Here is a 14,783-nt window from a genome sequence, read left to right as displayed (position 1 = left end):
AAATGGTAGTTTGGACCGGTGTCTTTGTGCTTACCTCAGCTTTTGGAACAAATCAGACCTTACTACCATCTCAAGAGCACAAATCCCTACATGTTAGCAAAGTAGAGTTTAAAGCTAGTGTTAAAGCACACACTTTACAGAGGCATCTTAGAGCAGATGAAGACTGGAAGGGAGCTCCCCCATAGAAAGAGAGCTAAAGGGAACCGACATAAAGCTTCGTGCCAAGCTTTCGTGCTGCAAATGAGGCACAGTAGGAGCCATGTACCTCTATGAACTTCTGCTCTCTCTGGATTGCTGCAGTGTAGCAGAGCTGCCAGATTGTCTTGCAGCAGTAATCCAGAAGTTCCTAATGAAGGGAAAGATGATATGTCAAACCAAAACTGAAGTAATACCTCCTCCTCTTCCCAAGTAGAAATGCCACGCTCTTCACCTGCCCAGGCTCTGGCTTTGGTATGACATCTCCACGCTCTCCTGGACCCACACATGCCTTCCTGTCCAGCTCAGGCTCTTCCCCATGTCCCACAGCAGCCTCCTCCCACATACACTTTCCTTCTGACTTAAAAAAAGCACTTTCATAGCTGGCCCTGCGCTGCCCTGGTTGTTCCTGCATAGAGGAGTAAGATGTGGAAGTACCTAGCTACCCCCCTTCTTCTCCCAGCCCTCACTTGAGGAAAAAATAGTATATTTTTTAATCAATGATAATTTGTGAAACCAGATAAGGGTGTTGCATCCTTGCCTGCAGCCTTTGGAAGCCTGTGGACAGTCGTTCTTCAGCTTCACCCCTGCTGTGTCTGTCCAGCCGTGGCTGTGATCAGCTCACTCTGGGCTAAAGTTACACTAGATTTTTACTATTATTTTTAATCACTGCATTTCAAGCAATCACTTTAGACAGATAATTTTTTTACTCAAGGAATATAGCAAATCTTATAAGGGAACAAAAGCCTGAGAAACCTGCTGGCTCTTTATAAAGTGTGTAGTTTATGTGATCCATGCTACACAAATTTAAGAATGACATTTGTAGTACGTTTGATATAACATGATTGAAAATTTTGTCTGCTTTACCTCAATAAATTCAAAGATGTGCTCAGTTAACAGCAAGTATATGACTTCTTTGCATGTATGGATAAAGCTTTTAAATGGGTTATTGGGCTTAATTTCATAAAGCTGTAACAGTATGCATCCTCTTTGTTTCCATGAGGTGTGACTAGAAGCTTTTTTATTCAACTCATACTACACATTTTGCCCATAAATGAGAACTGGTTTTTCTGCCTTAACTTCCCCATTCGAACCGTGCTGTCGTGCTTCACCATGCTATGCTGAATCATTTTCAAATATTGTTATGGAAAATAATTAGCAAGGAGGTAGCTCAGTGGCAAGAACAACAGGAAAGGGGAAGAACATGCAGAGGAAGAACTTGGCCAAGGAAAAGCTCCCCTTTTTTATATCTAAGCAGAGCAATTGAAAAGCATTTGATACAAACTTTATATAAAGATCTGCTGCTTGGAAAAGAGAGACTGTATTTGCACAGGTTATACAAACACATCCCCAGCCTTGTTTTTGTTCTATCTTTGTTAAAGTATCTGCCATTAAAGTTAGCAGCCCCCCCCAGCCTCTGGGGCACTTCTTCTTCTGGATTAAGAGGGGCAGAGGCGATAGTCCCTTGTGCTGTGCATCAGAATTTGAGCCTGGGCAGTAACTTCCCTGCCAACATTATATCAGGAAACATCTACTTGTAACTGATGGTATTTTGTGTGAACCCCAGAGTGGCTGCAAGGGCAATAGTCCCCCACTTCACAAGCCTTTTCTGAACTGCTTGCTTAGTCATCTGTGCTGAGACCATGCACACCATCAGCTCAGTTACCTCTACAGCTTCTTCAGTGTTAGCTGTTTCTTGCAGCTCAGTTCTGTTGGACTTCACTACTGTCAGAGCTGCTCCTGCAGTATTTGTCACAACATCAAGCAGGCTGAACCAAAAAGTTGTTTAGAAAGTCTTTGCTACAGGGGGGTCAAGGTTTTGGGACCGGTTAAAAGAATTGTTAAAGACACATCTGGTTGAGCCTGTTGGAGCTGGAAAGCTGTAACAAAACCTACCGTGATGGTGTGTGGTAGGTATGGGAGACTGCTGTGAAGTACAGCTGTCACCCTAGGCTCCTGCCACACAACCACAAACCCTCTAGAGCTACAGTTTTGTTGAAGAAAGTGTATCACAGCATCAGTGGTACCATGTCCAACTATTGTAGCAGGTACATTGGTTGTGAGTCTTCTTTTGTTTGTTTGTTTGCTTGCAAATCAAGACCACAGTTACTAACCCAGGGTGAAACGGTTTTTTTAAACAAGTTTTCAACCTGTGTTTTACTGACAAAGGCATGCATGTAGAGCTTTTCAAATACAAAATAAAGGCCTCAGTCAGTGGCAGAAGCTTCTTTAACCCCTTTGTATGCATAGCTCCTGACCCAGAGACCTTTCAAGAGGACACTGTGCCTACCTGTGTACAGCAGCCACGCAGTCTCACAGGCCACGACAACACTGGGCATCGGTGAATGGGCTTCTTCCAGGGCCTCTAGTCTTTCTCCTGAAAAATGCCATCGCGTTTGTCTTGCAGACTCCCACCTGCAGCGGCCTTGTCTTTGAGATGTAAGAACCTGAAGAGCAGCTGTGCTAGAGGGCTGCACATTCACAGCTTTCACTTCTTCAGAGCTGTCACCAACGTAGCGCCTTTTTTTTTACAAAGGCTTGATTGTGCCAGGAAGCAAAAAAAAAGCCCCAGAGCCTTGCAGGGGCTAGGAAACTGTGCTCATGCCATTCCGTTTCACAGGTGCCTCAAAACACTCTCCATCTTAATACTTGAAGGGTTGTGGGCGGGGTGGAGGGAGGAGACATGATTAACAGGGCTGCTGACCAGCTGACTGCTAGGATTGCATCTGGCCTATGCTTCATTGTAAGCAAACTAGCTGGTTGGCACCCCAGCTCACAGGGGTAGACTGGAAAAAAGTTATATTCAGAGGTAAAATGCAACAACTTGCTAATTTTTTTTTTTAATAAAATTTTATAGTGGTGCTGCTCATAACTCATTCTGTGATGCTATTCTCTAAACTCCTTCTGTGTCTTGAAACATGAGAAGTAGTTATTCCCTCAGTTTAAAGACAGGAACCAAAAGACACCCAGAAGTCAAGAGCAGCAGTATGTGTTCATGAATAGCCCTTATCATGCCGTGCCTAAAAGAAGGTAAAGTTACTGGATTCAACACAGAATATGACCTTAGGAAATGCATTTTTAGCCTTTTCTGAACAAGCTTGCTCTGCACCTACTGAACTCTGAAAGCCATTAATCAGATTATACTATAAGGTTAGTGAATGAGGCAGATAGGATACGGCAGGGCAGTCACGAACCTGCTTTTGGCCAGTCCAGAAATGCATGAAAAAACATCAGCAGTGACAAATCAAAGTGTTACTATCACACATAGGCTATTCCAGACAAAACCAGGGCCCACACTGGCAGTCTCAGGTGGTGCTAGGATTGCCAGAAAAAAAGCAACTATGGTTTCTGCTCAGGATCACTAGGAATGAAAAAAACTTCTTTCCAAAATTCTCTTGGTTATCATGAAAACAGACTCTGATTTGGTCTCACCTGGAAGCTGGCTTCTTGCGGCAACATCTGGAACCTTAATTCAGTTCCCTGGTTTAGAAGCACAGAAGAAAGGACGACACTGAGCACATGTATTAAGTGGCCAGTTCACTAGGTCTGCTTAGTTGCGCCGTAAGTTACACACAGAGATAAACTGCACACTAACAAGCAAAAAGTGAGAGAATGCACATTTTATTTTCAAATATGGCAAAACTCAATGATTCAGGAACTCTACAGGCAAACAAAAGTGAGAGAGATCTTAAAAAGTGGTAAAATCTTCCCCTTTTAATGCATTACTGACGCATGTTTTCATTCAGTTCTAAGACAGTAATGTTAATAAAATTTCCTAGTTTTAGGTATTTCCCTGTCCTGTTGGTAACTCGCAAACTTTGAGTAGTACATGTGCTTGATGGATTTGTATCAAAGATGCAAATAACTGGAAGGCTATTTGTGTTACTGTAAAGCTTATCTGAAAGCAAAAATTACTGTGCCTCTGTCCTCAGCTGGTAACAGCTGGACTGCCTGAATAAGACAGCTTTGTACAGAGGGTCTTCAGTTCGATTAATTTACAAACTCTGTATTAAAATCAAGTAGAAACTCTCAGAGAGTTTCTGTATTTTCTTTCTGAGACAATAAAAAGCATGTAACTTAATAAAAAAGGCCTTGACCTAGCCCCTTTTTTTTTTTCTTTTTGTACACCACTGCCAAAGACAAAGTAAGTGTATCAAAAAACAGACCCAGGGAAGCAGTATCCAGGATTACCCACAGCAACTTCAAAACACAGAGAGGAACTGCACTTGTCAGTGAGCTCTCAGCACGTTGCCCAACACAGTGTGGGCAACAAAACACGTACACGAAATGTCTTAGGACCGCAGTTCTATCACTGGCCTCCAGAGAATGTAACTGGTCTCTTCCAGTCATGTCATATTTCTGGAAAAACGAAAATTAATTCATACAAGTAGGACAGAAAATATCAGTGCTTCTTGGGATGTTTCTCCTGTTCTATAGCATTTGCTGAGCAAATGTTCACATCAAGGAAATACATGGCCATGTTCACTTGAAAGCCTGGCTCGTTGTGAGACAGGCTTTATGTCCTTTCAGCCAGTGGTTGCTGGCAAACCACCGAGTTGTAGTACCTGCTTATTCACAGGTTGTGACTTTCACAGTTTCACTGGAGCTCTGTTTTTGTATTGGTCACAGAGCAAGTTACTGCAGATCAGCAAAATAATTTGATCCAACAATTTTCTGATCCAAGCAGTAGCTGCTGTCGTACAGATGAAATTTGGCCACTTGAGAACTTACGACATGGATTTAAAATAAGCTTTTTACTTTTTTGTTTTACGATTTTAAACTCGAAACTAGAATCAGCATTAACAAGCAGCACTTTGAAAACTAAGTCATTCTAACATACACTTGTTTAGAGTGATGGCAGACAAGAGGATCAAGAGCAGCTGTATTCTGCACTAAAAAGAATCTTTGACTACTAAAAACCTAAGACTTTGCTTAAAAACTACTTCACTGTTAATTTTCCTCTTAACTGAACTGTTTGCAAAGAGTAAAATAAGTACTCTATTTCTAAGACAATACCTTTACAATTATTTGCACACAGAAGTTGTAACACTCTATTTCCCGTCCCATGATTCTAATTTTTCTGCTATGGTTATCCAAGTGTCTATGCTTCATTTAAGAGAGGAAGAGGAGAAGACAAGGCAATTGGTCTCAACAAATCTAACATCTGTTTTGCCAGCCCTCCTCAATACAGAAATTCTTTGGATTAACATTCCAAGGGATTGTATTAAAAAGAAAGAAGTCGCCAAGTATGAGAACACCTGCAATACAGAAAATAAGATGAGGGATAGAAACAGCTCTGATCCCTCTAAGACACAATACATTTTTTTTCTTCCTCTGCATACTCTATTAGATACTCTGGGTAAATCTGGTATTTTTCAAAGACAACAAAAATTAAGGGATTTAACTCATTGTCCACACAGCTGTCATAAAACCGAAGGCCGTCAACAGACTTTGCCGGGGGGCGAACATAGGCTGCGTTGCCTTTAACATACTCCCCAACCAGCACACGGGCCACGAACATGATGTTTGTCCTCACCGCCGGCTGACAGTACGCATGGGAATAGGAAGCATCTCTAGCGAAGTAAGATCCTAGAAAATGATATGAAAACATGGTTATAAGGAATGTGTATAAAGTGACAGTGAAAACTGAGCATCCCCTTGTTTTTAGGAGGTATTTGACAAATTTCAGGTCTCCTCTTACTCAGTTTACATAGTTCCACAGAAATTTTTACAAGAAAGGATTTCACCACAGAATTTCCATTCAGAATTTGCTATTTTAGGTATTTTTTTAAAAACCCAAAACATAAAGAACTACTAAAGTTATGTGTGATATGATGGCTAAGAAAACATGAGGACCTTACACAATCTTACTGAGGGAATGCACACCCTTCTTGCTCCCTGCCATGAAGACTACTGGCCATTTCTCTGGCCAGTTCAAATTATGACCTGGAGCCTTCAGAAGATCCCACCTACAGGAACAGAAGCTTTTTCACATCCCTATATTATTTTTTTAAACACTTTGTGAAAAGACTTAGCCCTGCACAAAGCAAATCCTTGTCTTCTCCAGAAGGAAGGAAGATCATAATACCAATTCCTACCTTGTTTTTTCTCCCTCTATAGTTGAAGACTTCAAAAATTTGATTGCTCTGGTATCAAAGGAGTCTAAGTAGATGCTTAACACACAGAGTCACTTCCTACATACCCTTTCCATAGTTAGTTCCATTGCTTCCACAAATTCTCCAGTCGAAGTTGTGAACACAGATGGCTTCCACGAAGTTGATCTTGGTTCCGTGAAACAGGAGCTTTTCATTTACTTCCTTCCCTCCGTTTTCCCTTTTCATTTGCTCTTTTTGCCTAACACAAAAACGCAGGGGAGGAGAGTGTGAGCCATGGAAGAAAAGGGAGAAAGGGGTTATAATGTACATGTAAATATCAGCTGGATGAGATATCCAGTCTGCTTTCTCCTCTCTTAGCTTGGAAGATGAGACCGACTAGAAGTATGATGAAAAATTAGAAGATGAGCAATACACTGATACCACTGCTCAGCAATTCTAGATAATTCTGGCTTTCTTCAGTGAATTCAAGCAAGCATTGACACTATTGCAGTCCTCACTGTACCAACCTTTTGCTCCTCTGTAGGGTCCTACTAGTTCTGCTTTAATGTCTCTTGTCCCTTCCCATGCCCGAACTCTCTGCAGAGCAGGGGTGGTACTAACCACAGAGCCTCCAAGCTCCAGCAGTGGGTAAAAGCTACAGGCAGCTTCTTCTTCATTCCCCTAGCGAACTCAAACTGCCATCCATACACCCTGGGCTCCTGCCCCTCAGTGAGATCAGTGCAGCTGAGGAGACAGAGCCAGAAGGAGAGAAACTGAGCCTTCTTTTACCACTGAAGACCTTACTGATTTAGGCCAGAGTCAGACTGAGCTATGACCTGTCTCAAAAGAGGAATCAAAATGGACAGCTCAACTAGTATATCCCATCACTATTTCACAGCATCCAGATGTCCCACAGGTTTTCAGAAGCTGATGAAGTGGACAACACAGTAATATTCTTCAGGAGATGATCAGAAAGTCAACAGGGCCAGGGAGAGAGGAGAATCCTTCCAACTTGTAAACTGTGTAAATGAAAATTTAAGAGCAATGGACTGAAATTTGTTCATCGAGAACTTGTCAGTGTTAAACTCTGCCAGGTTTGCTTAATTATCTCTCTGGAGGAGGATAAAAAGTATGTACTATTACATATTTTGAAGTGTCTTAAAGTTTTGCTAGATGACAAGGTTTTAGATGTTATTAGCTGGTAACTTCCTGGGTTCAGTCGTTCTGCATGTGGAAGTACTTACTTGAACAGGATTTTTCTTTTCCTTTACCATTCCATATGGTCCATGAACACTTCCATGAAGTATCTGTGCTTTTGTTTTAAACTAGACAACTGTTCTACACAACAGCTTAATCTGCTACCAAATTCACCTGCACATGGTTGTTTATTGTCACTATCACCAGCTCAAATCTGTTGGTATCCAGTTTGGCGTAAGTACCTGGAGTTCAGTATCACTGATGGAGATGTTGAAAACTGGAAAGGAGCTCTGGAACTCTGAGACCATTACGTTAAAGCACAAGGGTTCTTTCTCACTGAATACTGGCTGCATTCAGCAAAAGAACTCTTAAAGAAGCCTTAAATAAATCTGACTGGAAAAAACCAAACAGAAAGGGCTCAAGCACCAAGCACCCTTACCCTTGCCCACATCTTTTTTAGGAAGTATTTAATATACTGTAATGGATAAACACCTGTAACATACAGAACACGCGTGCAGCAGGCAGTTACTGTTCAATCCCTGAGACAATACACTATTCCACATCACTGTGGGTATCCTCATGCCAGGTCTGAGTCATTCATGTCCCCTCCCTGCATCTGCCACGGAGCCATGCAAAAGGAACCTCCACCCAGGAGCATGGTGTTCTCTGGAAGGCCTTAGACACTGAATTTCACCCCTGAAACTGCCCCTAGGAAGGAAATACCAGTCACGTTACAGCACAGGTGGTAACGTCTTTTCTTTCCCAGGAAGTAGATACAGGACACCAGCCCCTGGAGATTCCCTCCCCATAAGGATGAGGAAACAGATACCAACCACTGAAACACTTTCCAGAGGGATGGATTCTGAATCCTCCGTATTTTAAGAACAGTGTAGTTTTTCATAGTCTGATGAAACAGCTGCTTTATTTTGTTGTATTCAGCAGTCGTATTACTGATCTCCACTGCCTGTAAAATATAAACCAAAGCAAAAGAAGACATGAGGCTTCAGTTAGCTCGTAACACACAGAAGTCTAATTACAGCAGATATACTTTCAGAAGGGTCCCCAAACTATACTTACGAAGGTTAAATTAATGCTTTAGATCGTGACTATGTGAATAATTAGACAGACACTTAATATGTAAATCAGTATGTCACTCCTGCTTTGCACAGACACCTCACCTCTCTTCAGGAAGGATGCTGAAAGTGAAAGGAGCAATTAAATGCTTATCTCCAAGGAAGAGTTCACATTTATAACTTTAAATCTCAATGAAAGAGTAATTTCAAAAAGAAAACCTGACTGAGTATTCCAGATAATATTAGTTTTATATATAAAGCTGATGAAGAACAAAAGATGTTAGATAACAGTATCATTTGTAACCAGACATTTAAGGGAGCTTCAGCTATTAAAGATGAAACAAAGAAAATACATACAACCTCCCAGCATCCTGGCTCCTTAACTGTTCAAAGTTAAAACTTGGACATTTTCACTTAAAGATAGATTTAAGGAAGAAAGCTACATTTCTAAGCATGAGAGAACAATTAAGATTCTAATAGGAATGTTACACTAAATACCTGCTTAAGCAAATACATCTCCTCCTTTCCTACAAGAAACAAAGTCTACTTATCCACACTTTCTGCGTGTAAAAACCCATCAAGAAACGCACATTTTTCCCAAAGAGAAGTTAAGGCAAAACATAATTAAAACATGCTCTTCTGCTTGCTTATGTCATGCGTGAATTTTCCATTTTTTTCTCCAAAGTAATGTGTGTCTTTAATCTTTTAGAATAAACACTTATCTTCCATAAACCTGACTGAAAATGCATAATGCTGGCAGATTGATGCCACTGGGTAATACTTTCCACTTTACTGCTGCCTAAGCCAAGTGGAGACTCAAGATGACTTAAAGTGAAATGCCCAACATTCCACATATCGAAGTTGTGTTCTAAGCAGGAACATCCTAGGAGGTAATATGAAAACGACATCTTAGCCTGTCCGGCAAAAGCTCCATGTTTTAGAAGGCTGAGTTTGGAGAGGAGATAAAATCTGTTTTATATTTCACAGCTGCATATAAAAAAACCAAGTGTTTTTTCTGGACACCATGTCCAGTTTGTGCATTAAGTACTTACTGACGAAGAAGCCTATCATAGGAAAGTCTTCTAAGGATTAAGAATAAAGTCAGCTGCACAAGGAAGAATTATTTCTTTGAATTTATTAAAAAGCTTTTACAAGGTTGAATTAAATTTTCCATGTTGTAATACAAGAGTATTTTCCAAAGCTTCTTTACAACACAACACATAAAACAATTTGGATGGGTGAGCATTTATTATCTGCGTGTTCTATGACACCACAGCTCAAGTTGCTCACCATCACCTACAAGATGAAAGTTATGTCACTATATTTCAGTACTATATATTTTATTGATACATAAACAATTCTTATTTAGACTACAAATATGCTTTTGCTATGTTACATCTTTTACTGCGGAACCGTAACGGTCCCAGGTAAAACAGAGAGGATCAGTCAGGTGGCACGAGGCCAAATCCTGTAAGAAAGGTACTTCAATTATTTTATCATATGATGGCCTCCAAGCAGCAAAGCCAGTTCTCCTCTGCACGAAAATTCTGTAGAATTGGCTTTATTTCCCCAAGGACGTTTCCCCTGCTAATAAAGGGTAACACCACATCGCTATTGCAGGTTGATACTTCGTAACGACGTAACCTCTTTAGCTCATCATCCTTAGGTCATCTTCAGAGCTGAAAAGGAAAATCCTGGAGAGCGTAAGCATTTGCTAACCCACTATCAAGGACTGGAGTTTCTGAGGCAGAGAAAGAATCACTTCCCTGACGATGATTTCTATTAGCTGTGACTGTACAAGATTAGCGTTCTGTGATATCAAACCTTGATCTCTGGTTAACTTAGGTTTTGGAAGCAGCACAGTTTGTATTAGTGACAGTGACCCAACTGGAACTAACATCTATAAAGTGCACAGACAGACTCTTCACATTGCATCAGCTCCCATTCCTGTTACAGCACAGCAATCTTTGGCATGCGTGTCAGGATTCAGCAACATCGCAGCCACACAAAGACCAATCCTCTGAAATAAAACCACACATTCATTGCACACATTTCTCAGTTGGACATTAAAGATACAATTTAAAACCCAGCATGAAGTTCCAAGACAATATAATTTTTTTTTTTTTTTTGCCTTTAAAAGGTTTACCAACTACTAATTCCAGTTTGTCTGTTAAATAAAGTAAATAAAGACAGAAGAAATTCACACCAGCTTTCCAATTGGCATTGCCAATTTCCATTGTGCATATCATACACTCTACCTTCTACAGAACTATGACTCTCAATGACTTACAGATTAAGACACTGCAACACACAAAAAATAAGCAATGTTACCAAAACAGAGCTGCTCCTTTTAAGCAAGGATGACTTTCTCCCTATCTATCTCATATAGGTGTTCCTTTCTACTTCCAGCGCAGCAAATTGTGCCAGGATTATTTGTCAATGTCTGAAGAGAAGGGAATTCATCAAGTCGTAACTGTCAGATCTTACGATGGTCACCACAAGCACGCAGAGTCCCAGCCAGTGCCAATATTACCTTCTGCAAAAAAACAAGCTTAGGGTCCCACAGAAATATTTAATCTAGCCCATGCTTTGACTTTTAGCACTAACAGGTCCTGTGGGCTTTGGGTACAGAATTAACTTTTCCTTTCCTATGAAAGACACCCAGTTTACAGGTTAAGAGATGGTTTTCTTAGGTGTCAACTCAGCAAGCAAACTGAGCTCTGGGAAACAAGGTGGTCCTTCTATTTAATGGATCTCCACGAGCAGCACCAGCAATACCATGGATCTGCACACTGCATTGCAAAGCCTCTCACACTCACCTCAGTGACTCCAGAAACACCCCAACAAATGCACTCAACTAAAGTTCAGTCTGATTTTTTCAGAGTAAGGGAAGCAGTTAAGTACATACAACTTGAAGACCTAAAAGGAACTGAGCTACTTCTCTTCCTGGAACTCTTTTGAAAAAGTCAAGCTTATGTTAATCGATTAAGCTGCTGCTAAGCCAAGGGAAGAGCTGATTAGCTTTATTATTTTGACAGAGCTCAAAATATCACAGGCCCAAATCTTCAAAAGGTCTGTCTGCCAGATTCCCACACAAACTCATTATTAGTTCATTCAGCAGGTGCTGGACACCTGACACTTTTACAATCTTGAAAACTAGGGGGTTTTTGGTAATTGTGAAAAACAGCTATTTGAAAGGAGCTCATGTACAGAGCAGTTGACTTAAATTTTGCTCATTGATTTTTTATCAGAACTGTATTTAAAGATGGATTTGCTATATACACACGTGGCCAGATATGGCTATTACACTGAGGGAGGTATAATCCAAAATCCAACACAAGAGGGTAGTCAGGGTAAAATGAAACATTTGGCACAAAGCAGAATCACAGAAACTAGTTCATAGAAGCTAAGAGACATGATATTTCTGGTTCTTATGCCACTGCCAATGTAACTACACTAGGGAAAATAAAACACACAGAGTGAGAATAGCAATGGAGCTCTCTGTCAACCCAAGGTAGCCAGAAAAAATTCTGGAAATATGATATTACTTCTGTCCTGTCCCTAGCCATCAAGGTATCCATGCCAATACAACATGGTCAGCATCATACAAGATTTTGTGACACAGTCAATGAGGAAAGCCTCTTATGCTCCACATTATGTGCTGTTACTTAATCAGGGTCAAAACCACTACAAAAAAAGCACAAGTGTAACACTGAAAAGCCTTTTTTCTAGCATACTGTAGTACTTCCGCTGTCTGTGTTGCTCTTCCAGAAGGACTGCTTCCTAATACCACCAGAACTAGTAATTTAAAAAATACCTACACATTTCTGGTCTTCGTGTTGTCCCAAAATGAGGGTTCTTTTTACCCAATGTGCACTGAGCAAAAAAACACACAGAGTTGAGATATCTGATTAATTAATGTCTGCACAGAAATGGGTGCTAGGTGCTAACTCCACAAAGCTAGCATGGCTTGGGTGGTACACAGCTGACATTTTATTCATTCCAAGCAACAGTTATCAGTACATTTCACAACTACATTTAGTCATCCTAATTCCTGTTGTTTTTTGAGAGGTCTGTCTTCACTTAAAGTCATTCTTTTTCTACCATGCATGCCATGTGGGGAAGGGGCTTTATTGAGTAGGGGGCTTTCCCCACCTGTGGCTGAGTTTTTTACTATGCTAGTTAGGATAATTCACCTGTAGTAGTTCAAATAGTTCCCTTTAATTTATCAGTAGTTTTCATTCTCTTTGGGCTTGTCTTGGTCTTATCTTGGTGTTTCCTTATTTGGCCAATTTATGGCATCATCTTGTTTCTCTCCCTGGGAGAATGTTTTGTTAACTACCCAGAAACCGGTACCAAGTACTGTCCTTTATCTCCTTTCTTGCATTCCTCCAACACTGGTAGACCAAATAGGAACATAGACTTTGGGCTGGCAGGGGTTTGTTTTATTTTCTTTTGTTGAAGAGAACACCGCAAATGTTTTTAGATATTATTGGCTGTAACTCTTTATTTCTGCCATTCCTCGAGGCTGCGGTCTGTGCTTAGATCAGTGATGTACATGACAGTACTCAGTGACTTGGACAAGCATATAGAGATTTCCTTTCCTAGGTCTCCAATCCAGACTTTATCTGCCAACAGCCAAAATGGTATTATTGGATGACTTTTTAATGGCCTACACAGAAAGGGTTTGGTCTCAGCCCAGCTTCTAGTGAAGAAACACACACTTCATAGACGCCTCTTGCTTAACCAGTCCACCAGGTCACCAAGGAAAGCCATTAGTACATTTTAACAGGGAAACTTTTTGTCTTGAATTTGGTGAGTTTTGTTTTTGCAGGTAGATAGACGCCTAAAATGCAGATGAAGTTCATGGGAATTTAGCACCTTTTTCAGGACCTCTTGGGAGATCACCTAGATCTTCAGTACACCCAACCAAGAAAACAGCCCTGTTCTTTTTTAGCATCTAACCAGTTACAATTGCTTCAGTAATCGCAGCATCCTTATTTGAATGGTGCCTTTTCATTACAATTACGGGAAAAAAAATAAAAAATAATTTTAAAACATACCTTGTATCCCAAGTCAGGAAGTGCAGATTGATCCCAGTGGCTAGGACAGGCTTGATTTGGAATAGAAGAATCCCTCTGGCTGCTTGCACAGAAAACAAGGTGTTAGTAATTCTAGTCCTGCTCTGAACATTCAAACTGTCAGCATCCCCTTGGCCAATTCCTACATTTAAAAATAAACAAAATAAACCACAAAGAAACTGGGAAACAGCCTCATTCTGTGAACTGGGCTTTGCATGCTGCCACTCAACTGTCAGAGTCTTCTTTTACTTGCTTCTTTAAGAAACATCTGTCCATCACCAGTCCTGTAGATGTGGTACTTGGAGTAACATGTATTCCAGAAACCAGGTGATGCACCAAACCAGCAGTTTGTGATACAGCTTCTGTTCTGTCAAATGTTTTCTTCTAGCAACAGCTGCATTCTTTACACAATTACTGCCACACTGGCAGCCATTTTGCCTTATAATTACTTCTGAAATATGAAAAAACAACAACTTAAAGAGCATCATTTACCCTTTCTTTATCTTCTGCACATCTTCAGAAGACACGAACTTTGGTCGCCTGCAGACCCGTCTTCGAGTTTTAAAAGAGATGTTTGTCTGGGTCATTTCTTGAGGAGGAAAGAGAAGGAAAAAGAAAAAGTCATGAACAAGTCTGCAAGATGGTGTCATTAATGAATGACAGTTATTCAACCTGTGCCTATCTTGCTTGCTTCCTTAAGTCATTCATCCTCTTTAAACATTGCTTCAGCAGCACAGAAAGATGCTTTATTTTTCATTTTTATCATCCACAGGAATAACTCACTTAAGTTTTACCATGACTTTATGTGAAGACTATGTATCTTTTTATTTCTGGTCCTTTGTGAATCTGGATATTGTCAAGGATAAGGGGGAAAGTTACTTTTGTAAGGAATTTTATATGGGCCATCACTACCTCACTTTTCTTTCGAATGAGTAAAACTGGTAATGTTAGTAAAAGAAAACATAGCTTCTAAAAGCTGGGACAGCTTGCAATTTAGTCTCTGTATAGTTGTAAATGAGAACCTTTAAAATGAGTACCTTTAAAATTGAGCTGGTAATGATGCAAGCCAGCCTGGAAAAGTATGGTGGCATCTGGATCTGCTAGATACGACTGTTCAAGAGTAGCAGAAGATGGCGAGTTCA

The 14,783-nt window shown here is 40.5% G+C and overlaps 1 protein-coding gene across 1 annotated transcript in view; it reads right to left on the bottom strand.

The window, feature by feature from the left end:
* Positions 1-5,500: 5,500 nt before the first annotated feature.
* Positions 5,501-14,783, bottom strand: part of LOC104527108 (zinc finger CCCH-type antiviral protein 1) — a gene marked incomplete at its 5' end in the record, with an annotated part of 27,171 nt that continues 17,888 nt past the window's right edge. Inside the window, 6 exons of the mRNA XM_029085634.1 lie at positions 5,501-5,784; positions 6,398-6,549; positions 8,321-8,451; positions 13,624-13,702; positions 14,134-14,230; positions 14,679-14,783. Coding sequence (XP_028941467.1) covers positions 5,501-5,784; positions 6,398-6,549; positions 8,321-8,451; positions 13,624-13,702; positions 14,134-14,230; positions 14,679-14,783 — 848 coding nt within the window. The remainder of the gene's footprint in view (positions 5,785-6,397; positions 6,550-8,320; positions 8,452-13,623; positions 13,703-14,133; positions 14,231-14,678) is intronic.

This window comes from Antrostomus carolinensis, unplaced genomic scaffold, assembly GCF_000700745.2.
Source record: "Antrostomus carolinensis isolate BGI_N321 unplaced genomic scaffold, ASM70074v2 scaffold8676, whole genome shotgun sequence".
Taxonomy (NCBI): domain Eukaryota; kingdom Metazoa; phylum Chordata; class Aves; order Caprimulgiformes; family Caprimulgidae; genus Antrostomus; species Antrostomus carolinensis.
This window is presented reverse-complemented; position numbering and strand designations above follow the sequence as displayed.